Below are 13518 nucleotides of genomic sequence, written 5' to 3' on the forward strand. Positions count from 1 at the left end.
TACATAACTGTATAAGTCTGATCACAAGAAGATTACATAAAACAGGCAATTTTAGCCATATATTAATGAATATTGGTGTAATTAGGATTTCAACAGAATAAACAGAAGGAACAAAAATAAAGGAAAAAAAAAATTAAAAACAGAAGATGAAAACTTATTCTCACAAACTAACTTTTTTCCATCATATTTAATAGTAGAATTTAACATAACACAGAAAATTTGACATTAAAATAAATCAGTATTGTGTAAATTAGTCATCAGACATACCTTTTTACTAAGGGCTGCGTTGCTAAACCTGTTGGATCCAACCAAACATTGTTTTAAAAATGACCAACTGACTAATATGTATATTTGTATATGGCACCCTGTGAATAAATGAGCCTGCTCCTACTCAAACAATCTCCATCTTTGGTGCTCTCATCATTTTTGCATATAATTTATATTGATATTCTTTCCCTACTTTATTATTCATGTTTCTTCTGTCTTTTTCCAGGATGAAATGTCCACTTTCTTCCAATTTGGAGCTTCCATCAAGCAGCAAGCCATTGTCATGCTGAATATTATGGAAGAATATGATTGGCATGTATTTTCCATCATAACAAGCACTTTTCCTGGATATCGAGATTTTATAAGTTTCATTAAGACCACCGTGGACAATAGTTTTGTTGGCTGGGAAGTGCAGAATGTTATTACTTTGGATACATCATATACAGATGCAAGAACACTAACGCAGCTGAAGAAAATTCATTCTTCTGTTATACTCCTTTATTGTTCAAAGGATGAAGCAAATTACATTTTTGTGGAGGCCCGTTCCCTTGGTCTTATGGGATATGGTTTTGTCTGGATTGTGCCTAGCCTAGTAACAGGAAACACAGATATAATACCATACGAGTTTCCATCAGGTTTGGTTTCTGTGTCATATGATGACTGGGATTATAACATAGAAGCTAGAGTGAGGGATGGCCTTGGAATTATAACCACAGCGGCATCAGCAATGTTGGAAAAACATTCAGTGATTCCAGAAGCAAAAACTAGTTGTTATGCTCAAAATGAAAGAAATGAACCACCACTTCATACTCTTCACAAGTAAGATATTAAATAATATATTGTTGCTGTATTTGAAGCAAGGTTAACCTTTTTGGGATAGAATGTTAAAACAGCATGCTATCAGGGAGCAAATACATCCTACTGAGAGAACCTATGCTAAGTATAATATGCCTTTTCACTGCTATATTCTAAATGTTAAAACTCAAAATGGCTTACTTGGACAGAAGCTCTACTAGCAAAAATGGGTCCACAGTCACACCAATTAAACTACATATTCATTTTTACTTACTTGCTAATCTATACAAGTATTTGGCAGGTTGTTGGTGTTCCTACTTTGGTGCATGAAATGAAATGCATCTTGAGCAGATATTAAGTTCCTTTATATGTTGCAATGTTGTGCCAGATGATTGAATTCCCCTGAAGGGTAATTGTCGATCACACATGCTGCCCTTTCGTTCACAAGTAATTTACTAACTAGTGCAGATCTCATACCATTTAAGACCTTATTTACATATGCCCTGGGTGCAAGTAAAAGTTAAAATTCACTAAGGGGCCTAATCAAGCCACTTACAGCTCATCCATATAAAACACTGTTATAAGCATAGCTGCATTCTGCACCTCACCCTGGTACAGGGCTCTGCTGCTTTATTCTGGATTGCTACTACCTGTGGTCAGGGGTCAAAGTGCTGGAAAAAGCAGAAAAACACAAAAAACACTATGGTCACCAGAAAAAACAATGGTCTGCACCCATTTTTATACTTGTTTATAACGCCTCCAGTATCTGGATGCCATTAAGCTGGAATTTTGCACTGGTAGTAAAAATACAGTGCTGTTTTTTTACATGTTACAGTGCTTTAGTAAATAAGCCATATAATCAGTGGTGTGATTATTTGTGGGCCCCTTGTACAAAATTGTAATGAACTCATTATACACTTTGAAGGTCCTTCACTACTAAGACTTGTTCCACAAAGCCAAGAGTGGAGCAAATCTAAAATCATATCATTTGTATTCATAACAACAAGAGGTATAAAATCTATTATGCAAAATGGTGTTTTTTGGATTAGGGATCTTTTCATAATTTGGATCGCCGTACCTTAAGTCTGCTACGAATCATTTAAATGTAATAAACCCAATAGGATTGTTTTGCCACCATTATGGATTCGTGCAGCTTAGTTGCGCTCACAAGGTACAAGGTATTGTTTTATTATTACAGAGAAAAAATAGATTATTTTAAAAAATAATTATTTGCTTAAAACTGACTCTGAGAGAGCTAGGCTTAATGTAATTTGGAGCTTTCTGGATAATGATCATAAAGTGATCCCATACCTGCATGTTTATTTTGGGTTTAGCAAGAATAAATAATGAATCCAAAATAATACATTTAATATTATATTTAAATTCAGATAAGGTATAAATGGAATTCAGTTGATTTCTTGTGCAGAATAATCTTTCCTTCCATTTAAAGTCAATTTAGAGTGCTATTAGCTGATTGGAAACATTATAAGGACCTATTAGAAAAAGGCAATGTGCATAGCAATACCCATATTTCATCTAATACTTAAGAAGTTTTCTCCCATTATCTGCTCTCTAATTGTGTTTTTTATATGCTCTCTTAATGCAGACCTTTTTGTTGTGTGGTATGTACAAACAGTTGTCCCTTCAATCTCACTAGTGATGAGCAACATTTTTTGCCAGGCATGGATCTGCGACAAATTGCCACATTTCGCCATTGGTGGATTATTTTGCGTAAGGGGCACAAAAAGTCACCATGAAAAAATTTGCTGCATGGCAAAAGAAAGTTGCACATGTCAAACCAAAAGTACCGTGCAACACTTTTCATGTTTCACAAATTTTTCGCAGTTTTGTGAATCTTTGCTAAGTTTCTCAAATTTTTCGGCAAAGTGAAGACCAATTTGCTCATCACTAAATCTCACTTGTCAACCATCCTAGACCCTTACTAAGGTTGATAGCACACAGGACATTTTGTCACCTGCAATAAAATGTCCCTACTTTCCTTCCCACCGGCTCTAATGTAAATCCTGGGGGGAAGGCCTCCCTGTTTCCAAAGTAGCCTGATGTTGCTTCACAAGGAAACTTTAGGCTTCCTACTAGTGGATTATACTAGTGGATTACATTACTGTCAATGGAAAGAAAACTACGAACGTTTTGCCGCCTGTGGTAACATGGATTTACAGTATATCAATAAATAGTTTTTATCTTTTTGGGCTACATGAAGTATTCAATGTAAACTTGATAACCTTGCCTAGTTTATCTGAACAGTAATAGTGCATTTGGTCTTTTCTTCTATAGCCCCATTGCTCCACCTCCCAAGTAGTTCTTGAATTTTGTCATGACTGTTTCTGAGCCTGATAATATCAATCCAAAAACTTAAAACAAACATGAGTATAGGGGTGCCATGACTTCAAAATGTATACCTAACACTGCATAACTATCTTTATTACATTAATTCTCCTGCTTATACTTGTACATGGTGAATTTGTGATGAGTTTTATATTAAACTCTGGTTTCAAATTTGTGATGAGTTTTATATCAATCTTTGGTTTCAGTGTAATGTACATTTAGAAGGACAGGTTACATATACTTAAAAATGTAAAATGCTTTTTTCTTAGTTATGATCTAGAGCCTTTTTTTGTAACAATTAAAAGATCTATTCGTTAATTTAGACAAATTATTTTGACAAGGGGACTCCTCAATGGACCCTTTGCTTTCAACCATCCCTCTGAACCCCATTGTTACATACCTAAATAAAAAACCAGGAATGGGTAAAATTATGGGGTGCCGTTTGTCCAAAGTACATTTTGTCTACAAAAATACATTCAGTATACAAAGGACAATCCCCAGTACAGAGAATGAATGTGTGGCCATATACACTGATAACAAATATACAAAAGACATATTTCTGTGAAAATAATACATTTTATGCACAAAAGGATATAATTATATTACAAACTCAATTCTGTAAATTTTAACAAGCATTCTGTCTCACGAATAAATAACATCCATACAGCAGAACAAGTTTTTTTACAGAATGAATTATGTAAAACAAAACTTTGCACAAAATATATAAAGGTGTAACTGACTAGCATATTCCAAGCTAGACACTCATGACAAAATAGATGCTTGTGACAAAAAGTGAAATTCTATAGCACAAAATTAATTCTATCAACAAAATGAATACTCAGTTCCACAAAACTGATAAAATATCCATTCTGTGAAACAACACTGTCAGTCAAATTACTGAACCAATAAGAAGCAAGTATATTCATTATCCAATAACATGCAAGTTTTAATTGAAGTCCATTTACTGGTCTTTCTTCCCACTGTTTGAATTGTTTCTATAAAGTGTTGACCCTTCCCCCCCCCCCCCCCCCACACACACAAAGGAGGATTTGTTAGGGCTCTGGGACACGGGGAGTCTCGCGAGTCTTTTTCTGCGATTTCCTGAAATCGCGCCGCCGCGTGTGCCATCCCACCGGCGACTTACATTGTCGCCGGTGGGATGGCAGGGGAAGGCAACTCGGGGAGATTAGTCGCCCGCGAACAGGGTGTTTTGTCGCAGGCGACTAATCTCCCCGTGTGCCAGAGCCCTTAGTAGGATTTAATTAACAAGGTAAAAAACTGCCAGCTCTGCCCCACATGGCTGCACCATCCCCAGTGCAAAGATGATGTGTGGCCTGATATAGAGGCGCCCTCTAATGTCTGCTGTGCTGCTTAGCAATAACCATTAACAAAGAACACTCTTAAAAGGGCTGTTAAACCCTACAGGTTTTTAAATGGCATGTATTATAGGTTGATGAGAACTATAAGGGTGAAGACACAGCTACTAAACTCCAGAAAATCCCCTGCCTAGGACAGTACTGAGACTTGCCTCTGCTAAAATACATGTTGAGTAAATCATAAGCATTGCCTGTTTTAGTAGCCACAACAAGTAGCTGCTACTGGTAGCGCCGTGTGTCTTCACCCTAATGCTGTACTGATTCTGTTGTACAAAACTGATCTAATGATGTTTCTCTGGATTGTACAGCTAAGTATAATAGGCCTAATTATGATCCCCCCCCCTTTTTTTTTTTAGAAAGATTCTTGCTCAAGCTAAGGGAGTGGAAGTAGGACCCTGAGGGGCAAATTGGTGACATGGAGGGGGTGAGACAACAATATAGGGGGAGGAGTGATGATGTTGAAGGAGTTGGACCAGTGATATAGGTGGGCAGGCTGGAGGCGGAGCAATAGAAACCCTGTGTGTATGGGCAATAACAGCCTGGCTTTATTAGGAATTTTGTTCAGGTTGAGGGTAGGCTGGAGGTAGAATGACAGGTAGACTGGTAAATTCCCAATACTGGCTCCGGCCCTGCCTGGTATTTGACTAGCTAGACTGGCAAAATACTGGCCGGGTAGCAACCCTACCCCTGACAAGTCAATAAAACACAAGATATTAATAGCATTATTTAAAAAAAATCTAACATTAGCAGAATAACCACTCATGTGGGGGCCCTCAGTAAAATATAATATACAAACAGATATTTATAGTAGCAGTGTAACTCAGTATATGTGAGACACTAAATACACCAGTGAGTAGAGCACAAACCCATATAACATAAGCTCCTCCCACCAAGGATACCAGCTGATTCATATCTTTACACTGCAATATGAAGTTGCACAAGTTTGTATAATTCCCCCACTATAGTAGTGTCCCTAATAAACTTTGTAGATGATTGTTAGGCTCCAATGTCTGTCCTCCTCCTAGCTGTAATATTGCAGCAGTTAGCTGATAGCACTCTATTAATAATGTGCTTAGCTTTAGTTCAACTACTACATAATACACATAGCCATGTGATTCAACGATTTCAAAACTTGATACAGACAGGTTGGTTGTATAGTATGATGTGTAGGCCTTATGAGCAGTATCCTAGTTAGCTGTAGTTCAATTACAACATACATCAGTACTATGTGCAAACAAAAGGGATAATTTACATATTTGTACTTCAGGGGGATCATCATTTATTTATACAATGTATTATGTGTCTACGTGGTGTTGCACTGGGGTGTCCACCCCAGGAGCCCCTCACTTCAGTTGCCAACTTTTCTGTAAGAAACTTTACACATAACTGTTTTTTTGTATGGATGTTATACATTTGTGAGACAGAAAGCTTGTTAAAATTTACAGAATGGAGTTTGTAATATAATAACTGTCTACTGGGGATCGCTTTTTGTATATAGAATGTATTTTTATAGACAAAATGTACTTTGGACAAACGGCACCCCATATAAAATGGCCCCAGAATTTATTCACCTTTTATCAGATAAATAGGAACTTGCCAGCCTCACCCAAAGGCAATATTCAAAGCCAAAATTTCATAAGAGATCCCTACTATGCTATGCCGTTCCTCATTGAAGATTTGAGATTTGAGCACTATGTCATTATATCCACCACTGAGTATTAGACTGCCTCTACCTACAGAGAGGATGGCCCCAAACTCTGCTACCAGCAGGAGCTGCATCTCCCACCAATCAGCAGTGTCTCCATGGAAACATTCCCTGGATCAAGCATTTGGCATTCATTTAACATGATGATACCATGCAGACAATCACATTAACACTGCATATCGGAACCGAAACCACAATATAACAGTGCATAAAGGAGACATCCACATTTGGTTATTAATAGATAATATGAGAACATATAGAAGAGAAACCCCTAACATTTCACAAAATATTAAAAAAACAGGGGAGGGAGAGTGGGATGTATCCATCTGCTCAGAAGGTAGGAAGTGAACTGTTTCTCTTGTGACATCATATCCCTCTCCACCCCCAGTCCAGATTTCCCCTGCCTTGACTCATTGCTTCTCACCCAATCACAGCTACATCTGATTCTGCCAATCTTTAAACACAAACCAGTGTAATCTGGCTGCTGGTCATTCAGTTCCTTTGTCATGCAGCCCCTGCACGTATAGCTCCAGGGCTTTCCTTTCCATTAAACAACATTACTCATTATAAAATTAGCTTTTTACTTTGTCAGCTAAAAGATGAATTTACAAAACCACTATTCTCAGTTTCAGGTTATCTACTGTTTAGCATATCAGCTTCAATTGAGAAAATTGGGAACATGGATGTGCTGATCAGACAGGACTATGTAGACTTTTAATTTTGATCTAATGTTTCTGGGAATCTCAAAAAAGTATATTATTGTGGGTGTCACAGTTCTTTCAAAGTGTTGTCTATACCCTGCAACATGGAATATTAATATATACTAAAGAATGTAAACCATAGAAATGTATTATTTTGTAAAAATACAGAACAGAACAGAAAATAGCTATAAAGTGCACAAGAAATGATGCTGGATTTGGTGTTTCTGACTTTTATTGCCACAAATGATCAGAAATCATTGCAAACTTTAAGGCTGCCCCACCATGGGGGCTCCAGCAATGATATGGGGCAAGCCTAAAGGTTAAATAAAGTCAATCATCCAGATTTAGGAAATTATAAAATTGATACAACATGGCTTTATACAATTGTAGCAAGAGAGAAATAAAAATGGTGTATATCCACAATTTTGAAGTAGATGAGCTCACCAGTATATTTGTGAGGTCTGGTGCACATGCCCCAGACCTACAGCTTGAGGGACAGATCAATACATATGGCAGGCACTCGCATATCCCACGAGGACTACATAATAGCCTTGTGTGTTTTGTGCACTTGGCACTTAATCATAGGCTGATGATAGCCAATGATTGGCAAGTGCACGAAAGTGGGACTCCAAAGTCTGAAAACCACTATCATAGAAAGTCCTTATTTTAGCATATAGGAATTTTAACCATTCATTAATACTAAACAAGTCCAGTTGCTTTAAATTTATTTATACTAGATATACCATGCCCTGGATGAATGAAAATATTCATAGACATTCATTAATAATTTGATTATTCCATTTTCTCTACTATTTTTTCACAAATATTTAATTTGATAGATGGAAACTCAATAAAATATTAACTCCACTAAGTTAATTTTTTTTCAGGCTATTATTATTATATATTTTATCAGTAAGAGAATCTAAAATATAATACAACACTTAAGTGTCAATGAATATTTATTTGGAATTATTGGAACATAAAAGATATGGTTAGTGATGAGCAAAGTCTGTGCTTTTTGTTTTTTTGTTTTTTAAAGCATATGTTGATATCCTTTTTTCCTAGATGCCAAGGCCAGACATTTTCCAAATCAGATTGACCAAACCCCCATCTTTTAATTTTCCATTTATAATGCACTGTAGTAAATGCAGCTGTCTCTCCAAAAATGAAAGCAAAACCAACTGCATTGAGAATTTATAGATTTGCAACCAACAGAATGACAGATTTTACCACAGACCTGTACCTGTCAAAAACACTTGCTTATCAATAAATATATTCCAATCTTTTCTTAAGTGTGCATTTGATTAGAAATACAACTGAATCACACATTTTATAATGTGATAAGAAACAACATACTGGAAAATAAAGGCAGTTTAAAAAGATTACTTTATTGTATATCTAAGCATGGATAGCATAGAGGTTCAAATGTATAGCTTTGCATTCTGTAATTTCCCCTTTTTTCTAAAGTGTCAGAAGAAAGAAACAGTACAATATTTAGTAGAGTCACTAAATACTAAAGCAGAAGTTAAACTTTCATTCTTAATCTCTATTGTGGTTGTGGTGATGCTGATAATGTTGTTTTCCCTCTTAAGCACATTGTTCTTGTTACGAAAGCCTGTGCTGATTTGTGATATACAGGGATTTGATTGTACTTTGGCAAAAAATAAATTTTTGGTGGAGATTGGAGCCAAAATTTCTTATAAAGATAAGACTGACAAATGATAATGTGGCCTAATTCAGCTGCTGTTTTTTGTTTTACAAAACATTAATCCATTCAAAACATTTGGTATTAACAATAGTATGCAAAGTTGGACATTTGTGTAACACCTACAGTATGTAAGTGGTAAGGTGTTTAAAATGTGGGTAGAATGGATTTATGTTTGTACCCTTCTCGTTGACTTTCTCATTTTATGAAATATTACATAATGTGTTTTGAAGGTGGCAGGGTGCTGGGATTTATTATTGCCCTCACACTATAAATCTTTATAAGCTACTGAGTGACAGAATGGTTTATAGCAATAGGGTGAATAGCACAGGGACAAAGGTAGGGTAAACAGAAGGAACTGGGACAGTGATTTAATTTTTCTCTTTTTTCCTATGTAAAAATAGTGATTTTTAGCACCACTAACAATATAGACTAAAGTAATACTTATACTTTCAAGTAATTTTAAAATATAGTTACCAGATCATGTGAAATATTGGGGAAACCCCATCTAGAAACTGAGCTGCACTGAGTGTATTAAATTTTAATGCAGTCACTTTGTAATCTGTAGCCCAGCAAATTATGTTATGTATTAGAATTGTCCCAGATTTGGTAACCCTTAAGCTTCCAAAATTATCTTTTAAATATGTAAATAGTAAGAAAATGAAGTAAGAAGGAGTGAGACCCTTATAATCACAGGGGAGTCAGTTGGTTGATGAGAACAGAGAATAGGCAGAAATTCTAAACTCCTGTTTTTCATCAGTCTCCACAGCTGAGATACCAGCTAATGAAGGCTTCCTTTTCAATACACCCAATTCTAGTAATGATGCATGGGTCACTCAAGAGTAAATTCAAAAGAGACTTGAACATGTAAAGGTAAACAAGGGTCCAGGAACTTAACAAGCTTAGCTCATTGCCAAACCTCTTCACTTAATTTTTCAGGATTTATTGAGGTCTGGCATGGTGCCTAGAGACTGGCGAATTGCTATTGTTGTGCCATTATTTAAAAGGGATCTCGTTCTCAGCCTGAAAACTATAGGCCCATTAGTCTGCCATCAGTGGTAGAAAAGCTTTTGGAAGAGGTAATATGGGGTAGGATACTTGAATACATTGCTAGTCATAATACCATAAGTTTATGCCAAATGCATTTAATTGCCTTTTATGAGGAGGTGAGCAGGAACCTCAATGCTGGGATGGTAGTGAATGTCAGAAGTACTACACAGAAAGTTAATAATAAAATTGACATATATTGGCCTGAAATGTAATACTTGTAATTGGATAGAGAACTGGCTGACTGATACAGTAGATTACGAAGAGTGGTGGTGGTAAATAGAACATATTCACATAACATAATTGGACCAGTGTTGTTAGTGGAGTATTGTAGAGGTCAGTCCTTGGTCCTCTGCTCTTAAACTTGGTTGTTAATAACATGGAGGTGGGCATTGAAAGTACTGTTTCTATTTTGCTGATGATACTAAATATGCAAGACTTTGAGTTCCATCCATGCAGGATGCTGCCACTTTTCAGAGCGCTTTGACAAAATTGTAAAACTGGGCAGCAAAATAGAAAATGAGGTTCAATGTTGAAAAATGCATACACTTTGGTAGGAATAATTTTAATGTGAGTTATACACTAAATGGTAATGTGTTGGGGATGTCCTTAATTGAGAAGAATCTGGAGATTTTTGTAGATAACATCTTGTGGCTACTAAAGGCAAATAAAGTGCTGTCTTGCATAAAAAGGGTGTTAACGCAAGGGATGAAAACATCCTTTTGCCTCTTTATAGGTCCCTGGTAAGGGAGGGGTTAAACTTGATGGACTTTTCAATTCAACTTAACTATGTAGCTCACTTTGCAACAAGATGTAGGGTTTCAACACTGCTAGACCTTTTACTATAGTTTTAAGAAAGTGCTGATGGAGAAACATATTCAGCTTCCCTTTTGATTTTGCAAAGGTATTTTGAACAGGATACTTTTTAAATTGCCCTGGGCAGAGAGGATAATGCAAGCATAAGTAAACTGGTAGCAAAAGCCCACAATTTGAAATGTTACCTGTAGTGACTAGTAAATCTGTCCAGTTTTGCTTCGGCGAAAAATTCGTGAAACTATGGAAAAATTTGCATGTGCCGCACTTTTTTTTGACTCATGCATCTTTTTTTAATGCTCATCACTAGTTACCTGCAGTGGCAGATTAGAAAATATACTTACAGAAGTAAGTATATGCTGAACTGCGCATGCATTCAGAGCGCGCATCCACGTATACGAAACAGCATACTCACTCATGCATATTGCAATGATGTCATCATATACAGTTCTATACGGTGACCAGCATAGGCTTCTGCATGATGACGTAATTGCACTGCGTGTGCATGAGTACGCTGTTGCGTACAGACACATATGTCTGAATGGCTCAAATATACACTTTAAACAGTAGTATAGTTAATTAAATTACTTAAATTCTTTGTTTACTTAAATTCTCTTGTCAGCTTTTTAATAGGGAATCAATTTTTTAATGATTTTAGCTGTTTACTATAGTATTACTAGGGCTTTATAAGTATGTTTCATTCCCATTGTGTAGCTCTGAACTCTGAAGCATTTGAAATTCCTAGATAAGTTATATTGTAAATTATTAAATTGTAATAAGGGAACTGAAAATTCAACATCTCATTTGCAACTTCTATAAAATGTCTCAAATGCATAACCAGTTATTCTGAGTTAAGGTTTAAAACACTCCATCTAGGACACGTTTGGACATCTGTTGACAGGTGCTATCTATTCCATTAGTCTCTGTAGTATTGTAGTTACTGTACAACACATTTCATAAGCGTTACATCATAATAGGTGTTTCAAATACTTCTAAGAATGTATGGTATACCTAAATGAAAAACAGCAATCAGCAAGGCAAAAAAAGAAAAGGAAAATGTGCTTAATCAGTTGTTTTTTTCAGTGAATACTATTGAGGAGTCAGAGTTTTAAGACCAACCTGGTAGTTCAATCTAGTCAGTGGTTGACACAGGATACAGTACATAAAGGTTTACTGAAAATGAATGTGAACAAGGCACCAGGGCAGATGGAATACACCCTTGGGGGTTAGTTAACTTTTAGCCAGGCCATTATTTCTGGTTTTCTCAGACTACCTTATATCTGGTATGGTACCTGTGGACTGGAGAAAAGCTGATTCAGCACTTTAAAAGGGATGTAAGTCTGACATATTTTGTGGGCAAGTTATCTGAAGGCTAGTTGAGGGATCATATTAAAAATTATGTTATGGTGAATGGCATTATGAGTAGTAATCAGCATTTATGAAGGACAGGTCATGTCAGACAAATCTAATTACTTTTTTTGATGGGGTTAATAATAAGTTGGACAGCGGGGTTGCCATAGATGTGATCTGTTTGGATTTTGCCAAAGCATTTGATAAAGTGTCCCACAAATTACTGCTTTCTAAACTAAGGTTTTAGTAAACTTGTTTATACATGGATAGGAATCTGGCCATGGAATTGTATACAAGAAGTTTGTCAATGGTGCAATCTCTGCTTGGAGTGGGGTTCTTGTTGGGGTCCTACAGAGTTCTGTATGTGGTTCACTATTATTTAGCTTGTTTATAATTACTTTGGGGAGGGTATCTCCCCTGCTGTGCTAGGGGAGAGAATGGTTAAGAGGTTGGAGGAGTGTTTAAACTAGAAAAGGGGGGGTGAGCTAGAGTTCTATAGGAAAATTAGTGTAGACGGGGCAGGGGGACTAGCAAAGGGTTGTGGGGGAGGAGTGAAGGGGGCATATAGTTTATCAGATAAGGAGCTTCCGTTACAAGGAAAACAGTCTCATATTTGCCTTAGCTCTAACTCTCCGTTAGCTAATGTAAACATCAGAGGGAGAAGTAGTAATCTCCGCTGCATGCTGGCTAATGCGCGTAGCTTGTCGGGTAAATTAGGGGAGCTGCAAGCTATTGCATGTATTGAAAATTATGATTTAATAGGTATCACTGAGACCTGGTGGGATGATAAATGCGACTTTTTAGGAGGGACAGAGGGATTAAAAAGGGTGGAGGGGTTTGTCTTTATGTAAAGTCAGATTTAAAGCCATGTAATAAAGACATTACCAATGAAAACGTTGAATCTCTTTGGGTAGAAATTTCAGTAGGGCTGAAGGTCACAAAGAAAATGATCATTGGTGTATGCTATAAACCACCCCGTATAGTTGAGGGGGTTTGTAAATATGCTAAATGACAACTTTTTATTTCAGGCGGTTCAAGAATCTACTAGGAATGACTCTATTTTGGACCTGGTGATTTCTAATAATAATGAACTCATCTCTAACATTTGTGTGGGTGAGCATTTGGGGAACAGTGATCACAACATGGACTCCTTTGAGATAATGCTGCAGAGACAACGCTATAAGGGAGTAACTAAAACGCTCAATTTTAGACGGGCAGACTTTGCCAGTATAAGGGCATCTCTGCAATGTGTCAGCTGGGAAAGGCTTTTCATGGGGTTAGACACAGAAGGAACATGGAACATCTTTAAAACATTGCTTTGCAGGTATACACAACAGTATATTCCCCTTGTAAGCAAGGAGAGGCATCGCAAAGCAAAACCTTTATGGCTGAATAAAAGTGTTATTGTCGAGG

General features: G+C 36.7%; 1 protein-coding gene across 1 annotated transcript in view; it reads left to right on the forward strand.

Moving 5' to 3' along the window:
• grin2a (glutamate receptor, ionotropic, N-methyl D-aspartate 2A) overlaps nt 1-13518 on the forward strand; it is a 303301-nt gene that overhangs the window by 212937 nt on the left and 76846 nt on the right. The window contains exon 4 of the mRNA XM_031893562.1: nt 494-1086. Coding sequence (XP_031749422.1) covers nt 494-1086 — 593 coding nt within the window. The remainder of the gene's footprint in view (nt 1-493; nt 1087-13518) is intronic.

Source organism: Xenopus tropicalis, chromosome 9 (genome assembly GCF_000004195.4).
Source record: "Xenopus tropicalis strain Nigerian chromosome 9, UCB_Xtro_10.0, whole genome shotgun sequence".
NCBI classification, from domain to species: Eukaryota; Metazoa; Chordata; class Amphibia; order Anura; family Pipidae; genus Xenopus; species Xenopus tropicalis.